The following is a 19,416-nucleotide window of genomic DNA, read 5'->3' on the forward strand; positions in this document are numbered from 1 at the left end:
AACAGAGTCTTGTGCAAATTGTGAAATCTCAACAGCTAACAAAAGCCACTGAATAATACAATGGCTCTTTTAAATCCAGAACTCACTATTTTGCAAGGGTGTTTGTATAATGGGAAAAGGTTGCTGGTCCATCACCGTAGAAGTGCCCACAGGTCAAGGAAACAAGTATAGGCATTTCTGTACAAGCACCACCCATTTTTAAACCCTGGTTTTCTTTGGAGAGTTTTCCATCTTTCATTCCAGCCCTTTTCCTTTTCCAGCTTGAGAGCACTGATGCCACGGAGATGTCCATTTAGGGGGGGTGACAGGCACAGGGACCCTTCAGCCATCCCACAGCTCAGTGCTGTATTAGAGTCAGTGCTCCAGCAGTTGAATAGAAGTAGGCACAGTTAAGTCAGTCATAACAAAGCAAAGTCATGATTTTCCCTCCTTAGAGCTTTCACTTCTCCACCTAGTAGTGATCTCTCTTAAACAGGAGCAAAGGACTCCTTTTTAAACTATTTATCAGAGCTCTCAGAACACAGTTATTACTGTATTTTTCCTTTGGGAAAGAATCATTGCGATGTCTGCTGTGCAGAGGACTAAAAGAAGAGGATCTTTGATGCAATGGCAACATGCTAATCTGACAAGTGTGCTAAGAGGTATGAAATACTCAATATAATCTCTTTGAGGCAAGAGGCACCTGCTGGTTTTTTTCACTTGTACATCTATTAGCAGAATTACATCCTGGCTGACAGCTACTACTGCCACATTACTAGAACTAGCTATTGCCTTCGTCTTATTTGTTCAGGTTTTATTGTAGGGACCATTAATACAGTGGGATTTAATTAAACCACGTGCAGTGACAACTGAAACACCTCCATCATTTCCTGTTATCTTAAAAAACGTGCTTTTCAGTAAATCTATTCCACTAGTTCCATTTTCAAAGATGACTCGTGTTGGCATACAGAAAAGCACAATGCTGTGCAGTGGAAGATACACTACATGTAGAGCAAACAACTTGAAACCCATGAAACTGACTGCTTATTATCCACATACTTTTTGTGTTTTGTGCTCACCATTTGGCAACATTTATCATTAATGACTGCACAAAGATATTTGAAAGCCTTTGTAATTTCCTGGTTTCAGGATGATGGAAAATTCAGAACCATTGTATATTTATATTATACGTTCACATTACAGAAATGTTCAGTATCTAATGACAAGTCCTATATGGAGATTTTGTTTGTGGGGTTTTCTTGGTTTTTCTCCCCTTTTTGCTGCTTTCAACTCTTTTGATTCTACCAATTCCCTCTTTAGCAGCCAACAGTTATATTAGAATTAAATTATACTTCCAAATTTATCACTTAAAATGTAGAAACTGGGCCTAGAAAGCTGAATAAAATATAATTTCCTGAAGGTATTCCAGTGTTTTCATTATGAGTTGCTGACTAGGGTAAAATAATATAATATGTGGCATTTATAGATCAAGCTTCATTTCCAAAAGGATCCATTCTTCTTTAATAATGTTCTTACATCCCTTTTGTGTCCTCTTTCTTTTATTCCTGTGTTCGTATGTGTGATATACATCATGTGCAAATATTCTGATTATAGGAAGTATCTGTTTTTCTAAATAAGTAATTTTAATACCTGGCAAAAGACCATCCCTTTTGGTTTTGAATACAGTGGCTCTTCAAGAAAGCAAAGTTACACAACAATTCACAATGTTTAAAAAAAGCTTCTGATGAAGACCAGTGCCTTTTTTTTGTAACCTGATTAGGATTTCTGCCTCTTAGTTTCTCAGGTTAAGAAGTTACACATTTAAACTAAACAGAATATCCAAGTCACAGTAGCCAACATGGATTGTTTAATCTGGGACAGGAGATTTTCCACGACAAAATAGTATAACAGCAGTTGCACAGTCTTAGAGAAAACAAGATGAGTGGCCCACCTATACTGTTAAAGACTATAATCCTTTCAAAATGAAGGATATAATCTTTGAAACAAGACCGATCTTTTAAGATAAAGTGTCTGAGTAGGGAAATAGAATCACTTTACATCATTAGTTTCTCAAAGGCTTTGCTTCAGAAAGAAATTTTGTGGTCTTTGTAGCAGCATTATAAACAGTTTCAAATGTTCCAATAGTATATACAGTCTGTTTCTTTCCTTTCTATTTCTTCCTGTGTATAGTGCTAGGAGTGGATATCAAGTTTATAACAAGATGTTATAAGCACCCACAAAAACTGTGTAAAGCTATGCACACTCTCTACTCTAGGAGATTATGCTGTTCCACTCAGGGATCCTTGTACATACACGCTGGGGAGGCACCATGTTCCTTTCTTGGGTTTGGATTCTTTTTTTAATCCCAGAGAGAAATGAAAATCCTTTCAGCAATTACAGAAGGGCAGTGGGTGAAAAAGAGAAGTGCGTAAAAATACTTTCAGAGATGCTGATCACAAAACTAAATTTCCTTTTTCTTCCTATCAGACTGTTCATGGTATTCTCAAGGTGAGAAATTAGTTTCTGTTGGCCACTAGTAGCCCTAAACCATAAAAGAGACAGATGTTTGTATTGCCTTCGGCCCTGGGCAAAGCTGTCCGAGTCTGGTGTGGCTGATCTAAATGAATAGCAAAGGCAGAGAAATACTGACAGTGACAGCCATGTTTTAATCAAAAATTAATCCCATAGGTTCTATGATGCTAATGCATATAGGTGCTGAAAGACCTACATTTCTGTCAGGCAGTTGACCCTATGACATAAAGCTTTTGGTTCATTAGATCAGCACTCAAAAATATTAGTAAAAAAAAACTTGCTGAGTTGGAAGGACCTGACAGATCCCAAACACTTACTGTTAATGGGAGAGCGTCATCAATAGGGATTGTTCTTGTGAGGTTCTTAAGGGATCAATGCCAGATCCAACTACTCACTCTTCTGTTCCAGCCCTTGAAGTATATCTACAACCACTGTCTTGCCTGTGGCAGAAAATTTGGTAGAATGGCCAATAGAGAAGATAAGACAGTCACACAAAGCTATCTGAATCATCCTGTAACCTGGATGCATTACTGCAGTGCTTTAATACCACCAACACCAGATATCTAAGCATAAGTAATGCAGGTCATGGAATACTCTGGAACCATTGTTTCCAGAAAGGTTTAGGAATAAGCATAAATCAACATGAGCTCAGCAAAACAAGGTGTGTTACATTTAAACAAGGTGGTAATGATGTAATATGGAGTTGAATGTGACCCTTTTGCTTGATGTTACTTTGAGTAAAACGTTAAGCCAATTTCCAGCACTGACTTTTTTAAACGTGTTGAAAAAGTGGTGACAACACAGAAGAACTGAGAAATTATTCCATTGTTGAGGAAAACAAAACAAAATTTTAATTCAGTCTGTTTTTCTCATTGTATTGATGGCTGCAAGGTGCTTTTATTAAAGTATATATGGACTTTCAGAGGCAAAAATTTGGACCATGTTAGGGTTCCTAATCAGAGAGACAAAAGCAACAGAGAAAGCCACAACAGAAATGGAACACTGATTTTTAATGAGAAGGAAAATTAACTGGGGGGGTGGGGGATAGGCAGCTAAAGAAATGATGGGTTCTTTATCTTCTTTATGCTTTCAAATTAAGGCTTAGAAATGGTTAGTGCAATACAGAAAAAATGGTTGAAGTCATTTTCCCTGTAATACTGCAACTAGCTGATAACAGCAGCCTGTTCAATACTCACTAGTGACGTAATTGTGAATATCAACTAAGGAAAAGGTCATCTGGGTTGAATACTGGCAAAAAGTAGCTAGCAGAATCATGAGGCACATTGGGGGATTGCAGGATGCCTTGCAACGTTTTAGGATCAGGGCAGGTGCTGTAAGCATGCATCTTTCTTCCTGGATGTAAGGAGGCACGCCACATGAGTACTTAAGAGCCCTTCCACTGTTGCCCTTGAGTTGTCAACAATATGTCATGGCTTTTATGTGTATTTTATAATAGCCCTATGATGAGGTGGAGCATTTGTTTCTCATTAAACACAATTTGGTCTGGACAGGACTATACTGCTTTTGTTTGCCTGTCTATTTGTGGACATAACTTGCTTTGCTTTCTCCTTCTCACAGGTTTATTCCTGAGGCTTGGTCCACCTGTAGTGTCACCTGTGGAGTGGGCAGCCAGGTGCGGCTTGTGAAATGCCAAGTGCTCCTCTCTTTCTCTCAGTCTGTGGCTGACTTGCCCATCGATGAATGTGAAGGTCCCAAACCTGTGTCTCAGAGAGCCTGTTACAGTGGTCCCTGCAGCGGGGAGGCAACCGAATATACCCCGGAGGAAACTGAGCTGCTGTATGGCAGCTTGCAGGAGTTTGATGAGCTCTATGACTGGGAATACGAGGGCTTTACGCAGTGTTCAGAGTCCTGTGGAGGAGGTGAGCACAAAATGTTTCTGTGCTGTGTTTGCTTTCCCTCTTCCAGTGCACGCTTTGCAGTTAACACCCATGGACGTGCTGCTTTGCTACAGCTATTTAGAATCATACAATCATTTAGGTTGGAAAAGACCTTTAAGATCGTCGAGTCCAACCATCACATCATCGAATCCAAATGTATTTGAAAAGGCATGGATGAAAACTGGGGAAAAAAAACATGTGCACGACATATTTTAGCCCAGGACTTTCAGACTCCATGCTCAGGCTGTCACCAGGAGTGGTCAATGTATCGCATATTTCTGTTTCCTTGTATCAGCTGATCACGCAAAAGGCACTCAGGCAAAAAAGATGAATCTTACAGTCGGCTGGTGACACAAGCTAAGAATCATGTCATTTTTAGTTTTTATTTTGATTTGTTGTGTTCAGGTATAAACGTGTGGAAGTTAATTGTCCTCCCATAGCAGATGCATTAAATTATTGATATTCTAAGGGCTCAGCTGGTTCCCTGACTCCTATCACTAGGTGACATTATCTCTGATCCCAGTGTGAAAGAAAACATATGGTAAAAAAGCACTAATGGTGTGATTGTCTGAAGCTACCAGGCTTGGCACTTCGAGTGTTTCAAAGTTAATCAAGGTCTTAGGTTCCACATGTGTGCTATTAATGCACAGGTCTCTGATAACCTTTTTTCCCCCATCATTTTGTCTAGCTAGTTCTGAGAAGTATGTCCACTCTGGTATATTTTAAATGGAACCTAGACTTCTCTTGCTGCTGTCTTTTTACATGACAATTTTCAGGCTATTTAAAAAAGGATTACTGTAGATAGATACAGATAGATACTGTAGAATTGGAAGCCACTCAGTGCTTTATGAATGGTTAATAGCGTGATCTGTACAGATTCAGCAGTAATGAGTTACAAACTTAAAAAACACAATAGAAAGTAATGCAAAGGTCTTCTATGCTTACTTTTTGTTGTTGACAGTAGTCAGTGTTTAGAGCAGTTCATAGAGAACTGTCAGTCCATTGCCACTATTGTTTTGTTTCCTACATAAAAAATGTGACACCGGTGTATGCTAAGTGGTGACAAACACTGACTTTACAGGAGTAACATATTGAGGCTACTAGCGAGCAGTAACCAATTGTCTCACTTAGACTGTGAATACTGAAACCTGAATAGCTTCTAGAAATACCCTCTTGAAAAGAGGGTCATTTCTTTGAAATAGTGACTATGTGTGTATTTTTCAAACATAACTCACAGAGACTGATATGACAGAGACATTTAGCTTTATAAATTTAATCTCTTTCAATTGTCAGCAAAAATTGTTAGCCAAGGTTTCTTTTTGTCTGACGTCAGCTCTGAATTTTCCAGATTAGCAGATGCGAAGTCAGATATTTTTGTAGCCATAGGTGCAAGACTGGTCAAACTAATTTTATTGTTTTTGGAGTCTCAAGAGAAGAAATTGGATAGATGCAGAAGTAACCTTTCACCTCCCAGAAGTAGCAACCAGAAGGAATTAGTTAGTCATTTAGTCTGCTGTTAGTGGCTGCATTTCCCAGAGCTGTCATCAAATATCGTGTAACAATTATTCTATTCTGGTAGATATAAACACAGAAAACCTCATTTGATGGTATTTTGAAAGTGAACTTAAACTGCCTAGATTCACATCCCACCCTTATACCCTTTTATAATGTGATTTCCTATTGAGAACTGATTTCTTTTTTTCAGGGAAAGCAATTTTAAAGCAGACAGCTTTTTGTTCTGGTAATATTGTGCAGCAAATAATGTTTAGAATTCAGTTACTTAGCAAATAAACTTCCTGAACTTCATATACTTTTTTTAATTATCTCTGTACTGTGGAACTTCTGATGGATAATCAAAGGTCTTTATATTCTCTAAATGTTGAATAATCCAACCTTGATTTAAAGGTTATAACCATTTGCTGCATTGACTTATCAAAAACAGAGGGACAGATGTTATCAGTATGCTGAGATACACTCAGCGTGAGATTCAAGGAGAAGCTGAAGAAAGTGATTCTGAGCACATTTGTTTGCTGCTGGAGCCAGCCAGATTTTTTACTTTTTTTTTCAGTTGCTGGCACAAACTATGAGAGCCAGAAACTTCTGCCAATACATAGTCTAGCAACCACAGACTGGTTGAATTCAGGCAGGAGCCTTTTTCTTCAGTACAGACACTGTCCAGCAAGATTACTGGTCCTACCGGTATCATTAAAAGTTAAAATGTTGTAAGAATCTCTGAAAGGAAATTATAATGAGTGGAGTAGAATGCTGGTAGGATAGACTAAAATTATTGAAAATACAATCAGAGATGACTTAGGTGACAGGACAATGCATGGGCAACCAACGCACTGGGAGGTTTGGGGCAGGTTGAATACTGAAAAGTGAAGAGCAGTAGTATCAGAGCTTGGCTATATGAATTTAATAAAACAAAACCATCAGTCTGATAAACGGAGAAAAGGCTGAATTCAGAGCCCCACAGGCAGTCATTTTTGGATAGCCTGCACTGAAACAGACAATGCAGAAGTGTTAAGGTAATTGATAATCATTGGTCAAGAGCTCTTTAGTAACACACTTCAGAGAGGAGAAATTGAAGCTATGTAAGTACACTCAATTTACAAAATTTTGGTCTGAAAATAAAAATATCCAGCATGTACAGATGGTGTGTGAGCTGGATCTCAGGCAAACAGAAAGATGTTGCCAGCATGTAGCAGGACTCAGTGATTTCTTTTCACGGAGTTACTTTCCTGGCTTCCGTACCTCTGGGTTAGCAGTCCTTCTCTCCTGGCTTCATCAGATTGGCCTTGCTGTAAGGCCTGCAGAAGTGATCAATGAAAAGTAGAGACCAGTAACTTGAACACGGTGCCATTTCCCATCAGGTAGAGAACCACCGCTGTTCTGCAACCAGGAGCAGTACGTCCTGGGGAATCCATACGCCTCAGTTTGCTGTACACAATATGATAACATGCCTAAATGACTGAGCTGGAAAGATGGCAGAGCATGACAGGATATAGAACATATTGTTTATGTATAGAAATTCCATTGGTTTCCTTTCCTAGAAATAAATCACTACTATTTGTTTTATTCTTTCAATGAGCTATCCTTTTTACAACTTCTTTTAGTCTTCTGGAATATTACTTGAATAGCAAAATGGCTTGAAAATATGGGGTCAACTTGTAACGAAGGAAACCCATAACAATATTGGCTGACTTCAGGGACTTTGGTAATTTCCATGTTGATGTCCTTGTCCAAAAATGTCAAATTTATTTCTTCTCTTCAGCACCTTGAGTAGAGTGGGGACACTGCATATTCTTGAACCATAGGCATGCCCTGAATATGCTTGCACACATAGAAGCCAGTAAATTGTTCAACATGGCACTTTGCTGGGGGCCTCTTCTCAGCCTGTACTGAGAATAACGGGAATGAATCAGTGAAAAATTTCAGGAGTACAGGAACTATGATGAGTTGCAGCACTTTGGTACTATCGAATAATATGATGTCATTGTTTGCTTAAACAACATGTGGTCTGGCATAAGAAACAGCAAAAGGTATTGTCAGTTAGACTGCTCTTGGAGCTGTTCAGGCTCTCCCAGAACTATTTTTTTTAAACATTGATGTCTTCAAAAGAGTGTGAGATGTTTTGGAAAATGAATTGTTGGTTTTGAGAAGATGACGCAATTGTTATGAGTTCAGCTAATCTTTTCCTAACTCAGGAAGCAGGGATGAATGTAAAAAGCATACTTCCACTTTGCTTGAACCACCGTGGATTAGATTTTTAGGAAGTTCAGGCCAATTATTATCCTTAGACCTCCTGGGGAAGAAGTAGATCCTGTCTCACTAAGTACTCTTTCCTGTGGCATATAGTATTGGAATCCCTGATTTTCTAGCTTTCTAACCTTGCGATCAAAAAATCTGTAATATTCCTACCTTACTCATTGGAAATGTGAGACAGAGTAACTAGTATGCTGGAGAGCGCACAAGGAATTTGGTATCATCAAGGATTTCCTGAGCTAAAACATAATCCCCAAATCTTCCTGCTTCTCTCTTATTCCCAACAGCTACCCTTGTTCTGCCCCAGCTCTCAGATACACCCTGCAGGTCTCCCTCTTCTATTTAGGTGCAGGCCTGGGGATGCAGAAGGGTAACTGAGAGCAGCTGAATTGTCTGACCTTGTTTTACTTTACCTTTGCATGTATAGCAATCATACTGTTGCTGAAAATATAGCACCCCAAAGTCAAGGCCAGCTTCACAGAACCACAGAATAGTACGGGTTGGAAGGGACTTCTGGAGATCTTTTAGTCCAGCCGCCCTGCCAGAGCAGGTTGCACAGGGTGACATCCAGGCAGATTTTGAATATCTCCAGAGAAGGAGATTCCACCACCTCTCTGGGCAGCCTGTTCCAGTGCTCTGTCACCCTCAAAAAAGTTTTTTCTTATGTTCAGAGCTTCCTTATGTTTCCTTGTCTTCACACCTTAGCCTCCTTGACTGACAAATAAACAGCCTCGCTGCACTCAGAGTGAAAGGACGAGTCACTAGAGAGCACTGGGCAATTTTCTGTCAAGGGAAGGTAAGTGGTGAATGAACCTAGGGACTTTTCACTGCGATCGAGACACCTAGTGAGACTGAAAGCAAGGGCAAGTAAAAGCCCAGAATCCCAGGTGGTGTTTTGATCAGGTCATCTCCTGGCCGGCTGGGGAATAGGATACAAAAGGTGCAGCAAGCAATGTATGACTGTGTCTGTAAAATTGCAAGAGTTACAGATGAAGGGAGAAAAAGAACCGTGATTTTTCTCTACTCAGTCAGGTACGCTGTGCCAAGAAACATCCCCCTTTGGTAGACATTCGTACGGCACTCTTCAGAGACCGTCGGGCGCTCGAGCGCTTGGATGTGGACAGCAAACACCTCACTGCCAAGCGGAGAGCAGCCTCCTCGCTCTCTGCAGCCAGGGCTGCACCCCTGAGCTGGCAGCCCTGGGTGTGCGGCTGTGCTTCCACACATGCAGCCGGGGGATGGGGGTGTCTCTGCCCTCAGCTGCCCCTCGGGTAAGGAGAGCTGGCTGTGACCATGCCTTTTTTTGTGCAGGTGTCCAGGAGGCTGTGGTGACCTGCCTGAACAAACAAACCAGGGAGACTGCAGATGAGACGCTGTGTGTAACCAGCCGCCGTCCTCCACAGCTGCTGAAAGCCTGTAGCCTGGACCCTTGCCCCCCAAGGTAGGCTTCATATATCTCATCACCAGGCATACTTTTTTTTTTCCAGATTTAAGAGAGATGTGATCACTGATGAAGCTGAGAAACTGATCTTCAAGCACCCCATGAATCTGAGATCATAGAATCATAGGATTGTTTCAGTTGGAAAAGACCTTTAAGATCTCCAAGTCCAACTGTTAGCCTAGCACTGCCAAGCCCACCACTAAACCATGTCTCTAAGTGCCACATCTATACGGCTTTTAAATACCTCCAGGGATGGTGACTCAACCACTTCCCTGGGCAGCCTGTTCGAATGCTTGATGACCCTTTCAGTGAAAAACTTTTTCCTAATATCCAATCTAAACCTCCCCTGGTGCAACTTGAGGCCATTTCCTCTTGTTCTATTACTTGTTACTTGGGAGAAGAGACTGATCCACACTCACTAGAACCTCCTTTCAGGTAGTTGTAGAGAGTAGTGAGGTCTCCCGTCAGCCTCCTTTTCTCCAGGCTAAACAATCCCATTTCCCTCAGCTGCTCCTCGTAAGACTTGTTATATGGACTCTTCACCAGTTTCATTGCCCTCCTCTGAACACACTGCAGTACCTCAGTGTCCCTCCTGTAGTGAGGGGCCCAAAACTGGACACAGTACTCAAGGTGTGCCCTCACCGGTACTGAGTACAGGGGGACAATCACCTCCCTAGTCCTACTGGCCACACTGTTTCTGAGCCAAGCCAGGATGCAATTTGACTTCTTGGCCACCTGGGATGTTCGGGGCTAGGGATGCTTGGATCTGGGCATTACTGAAATGACTCCTGAAGTACCAGGGATGATAAACAGGCAGATGAGAGCCTGAGATGGCTCCCTAGGTTGCAGTAGCACAGGCTCAGCTCTCTGGGCTCAGCAGATCTGTGTCATTTCCTCCAGGATTCCTTTTAACTGACATGGAGTGAGCAGAGGTGATGTGAGTGAGTAAAACTCTGCTGCTGTGCAAGGTAGCGGACCAGTGCAGCCAGGTTGGTGTTGTTACTGCAGATGAGGATACCCGGGCCAGGGCTCTTTGGTCTTGTCCAGACATCATTTAGTGGATTTTGAGGAATCCATGACAAAATCAAAACAAACACACAAGGGTGGCTGATGGTAGTCCAGTATGTTGCCCAGAGCCATTTAAACAACAGTAGCAGTATGAAAAAAAAGAATTTTAAATAACTTGTGACCCCAGACTCAATGGCGTTTTGGTCTGGAGGCACGCACTGCCTCACCCATGCTCTTTCTCAGACTGCAGGGGCTTACAGCCTCCTCACGCCACAGTCATATTGACCAGGAATTGCAAAGCCGTGGTAAAAACAAAGGGCAAACTTCAGATCGCTTGCCTATTCGGGTCCTGCAGGCAAACAATTTGTGGATTGGCTTAACTTTACCTGCAGTTGTGTCAAGTTTAAGGAGACTTCCCCAACCTCCTCTCTCACAAAAGAGAGGGGCTGTTCCTCCCTGGCCTCAGGGAGCTTCCACAATCCTGACCCTAAGAATAGCATTACTTTGTCTGCAGAGACTCACATCTGTACCCCCTACGACAAAAATAGCTGCCATGAGGTTCCAGTGGTTTATTTAAATAGACCTGGGCCTGTCAAGTCTTCAAGATGTACTGTATGCATATTGTCTCTATTCACAGCTGTACAAAAGTGCATTTACTCTCTTTTGGTAGTGCAGCAGTTTGAAATACATTGATCTATAACTTTGGACTATTTAAAACACTCACTGCTCTCCGGTTGTTAGATATTCCCTAGAGTGTATATTGGTAACTGTATGTATGGTTTATATGACAGCAGGCTATACAGAGGTATATCATTATGAATATTAGTAGATTTTGGATACATAGAGAAGGTTCACATTAAAAATCAAATATGGGATCAAATATGGCCAGGATCCGAGAATGATAAGGACAGAAATAAAGGTTTGATTGGATGATCAGGATTTTGAGTCGTGACAATCAGAGCCAAATAGGCTGGAACATTTCACCAAAGCATTATAAGAATTGCTTGTGAGGATATTGCAACCCTGACTTTGTTAAATTGTCCTTATTGCTGGCAATAATACACAAATATTGTATTAATGCTTGAAAAGAACTTTGTAGGTAGAAATCTGATTGTAATTGATAGGTACCATGATCGCTGGAGCTGAGAGCACATGGCAGGAGATTGATCACCTATCGATTCTGACATGGAAAATTAATATTCACTGGTTAAGAAAAAATAAGGCACACTCATGTAGGCCAGTATTTATGTGAGTTTTGTTACAAAAGTAGTCCGAGAAATTGTGTGAATACTTTTTGAATTAGTCCATACCGCTATGCCAGAATGGGACTAGTTTAAAGTAACCTGGGGCTTGTAGTCCATCCCATGGATTACAAAATGATTGTACTGTGGGTGAGAATCAGGCCATGAGGCAGAGGTGAAAGGGGACTGAGATGGTGGGTGGAGACTGAAGAGCTTTCATCTACCCCCAGGGCTATAATTGAGAAAAGAGGAAATGACTCCCTTCCCTGTGTATACAACTCCTCTCCCTCCAGTCCCCTCAGTCTGGAGGAAATTGCCTGTCTGCAGAGATTTAAGTGGCACAGGATGAAGAACAGCACGTGTTCTGCAAAATGGCTCCTGTGGTAAGAGCAAGGAGGCCTAAAACTCAAGACTGCAGACAGCAGGCAGCGTGGCCAATGGAGCAAAAACCAAGCAGGAAAGTTGATGCGTCTCCCAGGCAGGCTATGACAAGATAACTTCCTTATTTCCTGCAAACTTCTGAAGTACTGTGTCTACTAATGCCACTGTATTAAGTACAATGGTGTATTAACTAAACTGATAGTATTTAGTGTATAAAGATTATTGCTTTATAATCATTAATTATAATAGTCTTAAGACTTCCAAAGAGAATACATGGAAAGAAAAGAAAAAAAAAAAAAGAAAAGAGCTTGAGGGTTTTCTCTTTGTTTTAATCAGGATTTAATCATGTGCTTCAGGATCCTAATTCAAGAAATCTTCATCCAGGAATCTGATGGAAATTTAGGCTAAAATCCTGTCCTTATGAATACTGATGAAGGCATTGCTATTGACTGACAAGTCCAAAACTTGTAATACACTGTGGCTGTGAACTTAGATCCTTGTTACAGAAGTTCCCAAAACGCGATCTGTGAACCACTGATACTTCCCAGAGCTTTCACTGACGGCTTATAGAGAGAGCTGGCAGGTCTCACAGTGTTGGCTCCTCTCTCTGTTTTCCAGCTGCTAAAGTGCATTAACAGAAGCTAAAAATATAAAAACCACTTTCTTAAAATGTCCTTGATGTGTAAGTGACTGTTGGAGCATGCAGTTGTGGTGGGTAGAGGAGGCAGTCTGCTGAAAAGCCAAGTGAGACAGTGATGAATTTCTCAGTAGATGAGGGAATGTTGTCCACAGCATGAAGAAAAAGCTGAGAAGTCTTGCGCAAGAGAACAAAAATTCCCTCCTAATATATTTAGAGAAATTATTCCAGTGATGTTTCTTGAACCAAAACAACCCAACATTTTATGCGTATGTCTAGAATTTAATACAGTTCAAGATCTTTTTTAGCTTAAGATGGAGAACATTTAAAAATTAGCACTTCCAAGCTTAATGTTGCTTCTGCTGCAAGCATTTTTGGTTACACGTGGCATAACTCTCAAAGGGTTAATTGTGTAAGCCTCTCATGGTCAACAATTGGTTGATAACAGATAAATAAAGGCATTGAACCACACACTGGAGGATTTCATCCATATTCAAATCCCAAAGCAGCTGAGTTTCCTGTGGCTTCAGACTTTTTTGAGAGCTTTTTGCTTATTGCTTCAAGAACAATAGCAGAAAAAGAGCCCAGACCCTTTTCTCCTGGAAAACAGAATAACAAAATTTCCCATTTTGCACTGAACTAAGAAATAGTGAAACACTGTGGAGGTGATTGCTAAATTGGGAGTTAATAACTGATTTTCAGTGGGTACAGGGTAAAATTTCATATCGTTAACTTGGTATACCCTCACTTGATATTTCAATAAAAATGATATTGCTTGTTTCAATGCACTAGGAGACCCAGCATGCTTTCTCTAGGAAAGAGAGCAATGAAGACCAAGACCATTTTAATTCAGTCATTCAGTTACTTAATTTGTGTCAGTCAAGTTATATCCCTTCCAGAATTACATAGCAGTACTTGAGCAGAGCACATTCTTCCCAGAAGTAAATGCAGAATAGCTGTTCAATGTCTACAAGTTTCTTCTCTAAGCTCAAAAATCAAAAGGGCAGATCACTCAGTTTTGCTAATTGCTATGTTTGTATTCTAAATTACTCCAAAAACAATCAGAAAACCTTGTTTCAATGTTGGCTTTACTGTTTTCAACAACAAAATGACTCACATACAAAATGTGTCTTTTCCTCAGCCTCCACAACTCAAATACAGAGGCAGTCATCATCTCATCAGATCTAATTGCTCTTGTTTATAACAGCAACAGCATGAGCACCTCGTGGCGAGCCAACAAACTCTATCAAAGGGGTGAAAGAGAATGTTGTAACTGTGTTATTAATTATAACTGCTCAATAGCTTGGTCAATGCGTGTTGAAAAGATTTGGTAAACATGTATGGAGGAGCAGAGAGAGAAGCAAAGCAATGAAAGCCAGATGGCTGAAAATGGAGGAAATTCCAGGCAATTTCTACAGCTTTGTTCTTGCATATTTTCAAAACTGAACTTTTTTTTTCCGGTACAACAAAGAACAGCTGAGTGCTACAAAACTGAAAAAAAAAAAAAAACAGTGAAGAAAAAGCAGACAGTTCTAGGAATAGCACACCATTTCACCCTAACACTCTCCCTTTACTCCTTCAAGCCTCTGTTGTCAAAAAGAAAAGATAGGAAAGCACCTGAGTGGTCCTGATACCTGACTGAAGGGTCAAGATAGCCTGAGTTAAGCTGGGCTCCAGCTCAATGCACAGTATGTTCTTTTTCTCTTCCTCCCCACCCCCCCACATCTGCTTGTTTTGTGTTTGTGCAATAAATTACATGTTGTTATTTTAATATTTATTCGGTGAATGCAGTACTGTCCATCTGTTTTGCTCTATTTCATTTCCCAGATGAAGTCAAAGTCAAAGTATAAAGGAGAAAAAAATCAACATTTTTTTCAATGCATTTGGAGATGTGAGGTGTTAGGTTGCTGGTAGGGCAGACTCAGTTTAAGGTGTGCTCCCATCGACAACCTGAAATGAATTCAATATGTGTGTAAGGGCCAGAGCTTTCTCTAATCCATTAAAGGTGACCTCTGTGCGTGGGAGGGTGTCAATGCATATGTGTTTTGCATTGCTCGGGTGAAATATTAGAGCATCTCTGACTAGTTCATGAAAAAGGTTAAAAGATTTCCAAGTCATGTCTGCAGATACTGCAGTATCGCCTTACTGTCAGGAGATATCAGTTGTTTTGCTGCAGTCTTTTCTCAGGGGCTTAACAGAATTAGCATTAATGGTGCATTGATGGTGTTACTGTCTCTTTGTGCCACAGAAATATTTTCGGCCTCTCACAAACCCCTGACTTTGTTTTTAAGTGGGATGTATTTAAGTCTATTATGAACTGAAGTGCATTGAAGATGTCTTTGACGGTCTCTTAAGATGTAGCCCACAGAGCCTCCTGGGATCACAGGCCACAGCTTGAAACATTGATGGAGTAGGTTGGAGAATCAGACATTAGAAGGAATATGCTGTCCAACAGGGTAGATTCACCTTTATTTGAAGGCTTTAGGTCAAGAAACAGCTTAAACAGGAGTCATGGGCTCAGTGAGAGAATAGTAATCCCATTTTTTGTCTAGGTTTACTCTGCTAAAGACGGGACTGTACGAAGACATCTAAACTGTCCCTAGGCAGCTCTGTTATGCTGTACTTGCATTACCTGCATGCCGCCTATGCACTACCGTAATACCACCCTGGCCTTAAAATGTATTAATCTGTGACCTAAAGATTTTCATACCATCTCCCTTTTTCATACCATCTCCCACTTTGTACCCTCTCCAGTTGTTAAGAGAATGTCCAAGATGTGTCTGACAGCCCATCCTTCCCCTTTCTTGCTGGATGTGTTGCCTGTGGTGGAGCAGTTAACTGCATGTTCCTCAGTATCTCTTACTCAACAGCAGTTACAGTGAAGTCACCAAGGGGCCCCACAGGGAGTGAACCTTTTCAGCCGTGTGTGTCACATCTAAATGTGAAGCAAAGCAACTTGCAAGTTGCCAGGGTCAATAGAGCAGCTCTGGAGTCTCTGCCACAGTCTGCCCCCAACTCTTCTAGTTTAAAATTTCAAACTTTTTCCCCAGCTGTTTTGTTTTGCTTTTTTAAATAATATGATGGTTCCTTCATTAGATAGAATTTCACTCATAGACATTTTCCTCCATTTCAGCTTATGTTCCATTCAGACTATATTAGAGTGCAAATGTAAATTTTTTTTTTCATTAATTTACACCGTATTTCCTTCTTCCTTCAAAGAATGGTAAATCACACTTCTTAATCAGAATCCTGTGTATCTAGATAGATCATTTTCCTCTATACAAATCTCCAGGTCACAAGCTTCACCAAGTTAGTATACCCTTGTGTTGAAACAATCTCACCATGCCCTACCACAGGTTTTTTTATAGCTTGGTTTGTGATGAATATGAGCTTAAAGTCATGGTAGGGAATTAGTGAGTCCCTTTGCAGAGGATAATTTATCTTCTTTTTTTTGTGGCACTGTTAATTTCACTGTTTTAGTCACCTTACTACAGCCCACTTCTCTCTACCCTTCTCTTCTCTAATGTCTGTGCTAAAGAGAGCTTAATATTCACTGTCATGTGATATTTTTCAGTATTTTTTAACAAATTTTTCAGCATTTCGTACATTAACTTCTAATTCTTAATTTTTTCTCTAAATTTATTCTCAGTTTTGTTGAGTATCAATTTACTGCCTTAACAGCAGGATTTCACTCCCAAAAGAAAGCTTTCCCAACAGTGACGATAAAGAGCATGTCTTTGCTGTTGTGCCAAATATGAAGTTAAGTCAAACGTTTTGTAGCATAATGGCCAGGATTAACTTTTTCACTGCACGTTAACCTGTGAAATAAGCTACAGGGTCTTATAAACAGTTCATTTTACTATGTGTCATCACTTCCTTTAAAAAGAGGTGAAATGAACAGCACCATTATATCTTTCATTTACAGTACTGCTGAAGTAACTTATTATAGCAGTAGTCTGAGGAATACCCAATGCTTTCAAACTAATAAACCTTTATGGATGAAAGCATAAGGTATGTAAAAAGAGAATAAAAATATGGCCTTAACTGCTGAAAATGTACTATACAGCTCTGTACCATACTTACACATCAGAAAGATCCACACATTAAATAAATGGAGGAGGCGCCTTCATTTCCGTTCAATTTGGAGTGAATTAAGTACCTATAGCAGGAGCCAGACTGATTAAACAAAGAGTGCACTATCTGCCGAGTAGGTCTGTCACATCTGCAGAAGCACAGCAAGCCCTCCTATTTGTGTCCATGAAAATTTCCATCTACAGTTACGTGATCTCCATTCCTCTGGCCTCTCATCTAACATTTTTAAGCACTGAAGGTCTTGCTGATGGAGTAGAGTTTGTGGTGTGCTGTTACCCATTGGAAATGTGACTAAGCTGATATTCTACACTGCAACCAGCTGTTGGTAGATCTCAGTCATTCACAGTGTTGGGAGAGACTTGAACCACTCACACAGAGGTGAACAGCAATGCATTTAATAACCACCCCATGGATACACAGATTTGTTTTGTTGTAACTGTACTGAATGGAGGTTTGGGGTATAGGCTTTTTTTTTTTTTCTTCATTATAATAGTTACACTGTTGTGGTTCCTGGTCAGAACAGAAGTGTTCAGATACATCAGACAAGTTCATTCCCCGTCGCATAAGGAAGCGAACTGTACTGTCTAAACTCATTATTTTCTCCAAGACTTAAGCCAGTTTCTCATTCAGGGAAAGTTAGGGGAGAAGTGTATTTAGTCACCATTCTGTAATCTGTGGATTCTGCACACAAGCCTATATTGATACAAGTTTTTGGATGGAGATATGAAGTGGTTTAGTACTGTATACATAGTAACTGTTCTGATACCATCACTTTGAGTATAATAACTTTTCCTTCCATGCGTTTTTTGCGTCAGAATCAGGTCTTGGTTGATGCTTCCATCAATCTGAATACTTTACCATGGTTGTTTTGATTACTTAGGGGTGTAACACGAGTTTAGAGCCTCCTTGCTCCATGTGAGGAGCTCCTGCATGTTTGGATCTCTGAATGTTAATGTGAGGAAAAACATATTTTCTTGCAGAAGAATGAATGAGTTACTAAATAGATTATCAGTCACAGTTTCAGGATTTCAAAGAGGAAAGAAAAATGAAATTTGGATCAGCATGTGCCATTGTAACAAAACTCTTGCACTGCCTTACTAACTGTATGTTGCAAGAAGGGCATTGAAGGGGACTTAAATATAAGCAGGCATTGGGAGTTTCCTGAGTTCGGTCATAGTACCATATAGATATATATATCTAAGCTCAACTGTTCCCCCCTCCCCCCTACTAAAAAACTAGAGAAAAAGCTTGTATGCCTGATTTTGAGAGACAGCTTGTTTGTACCTTCTGCACTGGCAAAGTAGTTCAGGAACAGTTCATCCTAATGAAAATATTATCCCTGTAATGCTGCCAGCCAGGTCAGCAAGAAGCTCATGTTATCTGCTGTTTTTGTGGCAGTACTGCTCATAAAACTTGGACTTGCTAGAGAATTACTTAAGCCCACTCGCTGTCATCTGAACACTGTTTCATTCATGTATCTGCTTTCTTTGTCTATTCAATCCAGTGAGGTCTCCTTTACTTCTTTCCTGCACTGATCATTTCAGCAAAGGCATCCTTAGATTTTAGCCGTGTGTTGTTACTCTGTGGGACAAAATCACATGTTCATGAATATTGACCTTACAGGTTGTGAACTCAGGCTTCTTTTATATTCTTTCCGTGCCATCTACATGCATTTTCAACTATTTCATTTTTAAAATGCTTCATTTTAGATGGTACTTCACATTACAAATAATCAGTTCACTGCACATCTTTCTCACTTGCTGAGCTTTTTTTTTCTTTGTCTTCTGGTGTCTGTAAGCTTGTTGATTTCTCCTTCAGGAATAGCTGTTTTTAACATTTTCCATATGCCATAAAGTTAGGCCTAAGGAAAGGTGTTGGCTTATGAGACAGCCCAGTATGGAGGACACAGTATGAGAAGAGCTGGGGAGTCTTTGACATAAAGCAGCTCTGTCATGGGCAGCAGGGTGTTAAACTTCCCTTCTACTTCTTTGCAGAAGAACCATATGAGAGCACTTCATAGACTGAAGTGCACGATTTATTTCATAAATTAGCAGTTCTTGTGTTTTTGCATTACTTTGATGTACGGTTAGGGCAAGGGGTAATATCCCACTCTGCTGTAGGTCACAAATTGTGTGTTCCTCCTTGCACTCCTCATTCAGTTTCTGCCATCTGCCTTTACAAGTGCAATTTATGCAATTTCTGTCCTATTCCTCAGACCTCCCTATATTACTTCTTAACCAGCTTTTTCACCTTTACACTAATTTACTCTGTTCCTCAACCATTTCCTATCTTCATTTTTGAAAGGTGCTGCCAAGGACCTATTTTCATTGTTTCTCACTTAAAATATTGAACAACCTCTTTGTAAGGAGTTGCTGCTTTAATCATGAGTCCAAATCTAAACTTGATACAAAAACTGGTACTCATTTCTTTATCAAGCCTAAT

General features: G+C 40.3%; 1 protein-coding gene across 2 annotated transcripts in view; it reads left to right on the top strand.

The window, feature by feature from the left end:
- Positions 1-19,416, top strand: part of ADAMTSL1 (ADAMTS like 1) — a 470,647-nt gene that overhangs the window by 386,044 nt on the left and 65,187 nt on the right. For both annotated transcript variants that reach the window (XM_074570361.1, XM_074570362.1), the window contains 2 exons: positions 4,090-4,391; positions 9,486-9,615. In XM_074570361.1, the coding sequence (XP_074426462.1) occupies positions 4,090-4,391; positions 9,486-9,615 (432 nt within the window). The remainder of the gene's footprint in view (positions 1-4,089; positions 4,392-9,485; positions 9,616-19,416) is intronic.

This window comes from Larus michahellis, chromosome Z (genome assembly GCF_964199755.1).
Source record: "Larus michahellis chromosome Z, bLarMic1.1, whole genome shotgun sequence".
In the NCBI taxonomy this organism is placed as follows: domain Eukaryota; kingdom Metazoa; phylum Chordata; class Aves; order Charadriiformes; family Laridae; genus Larus; species Larus michahellis.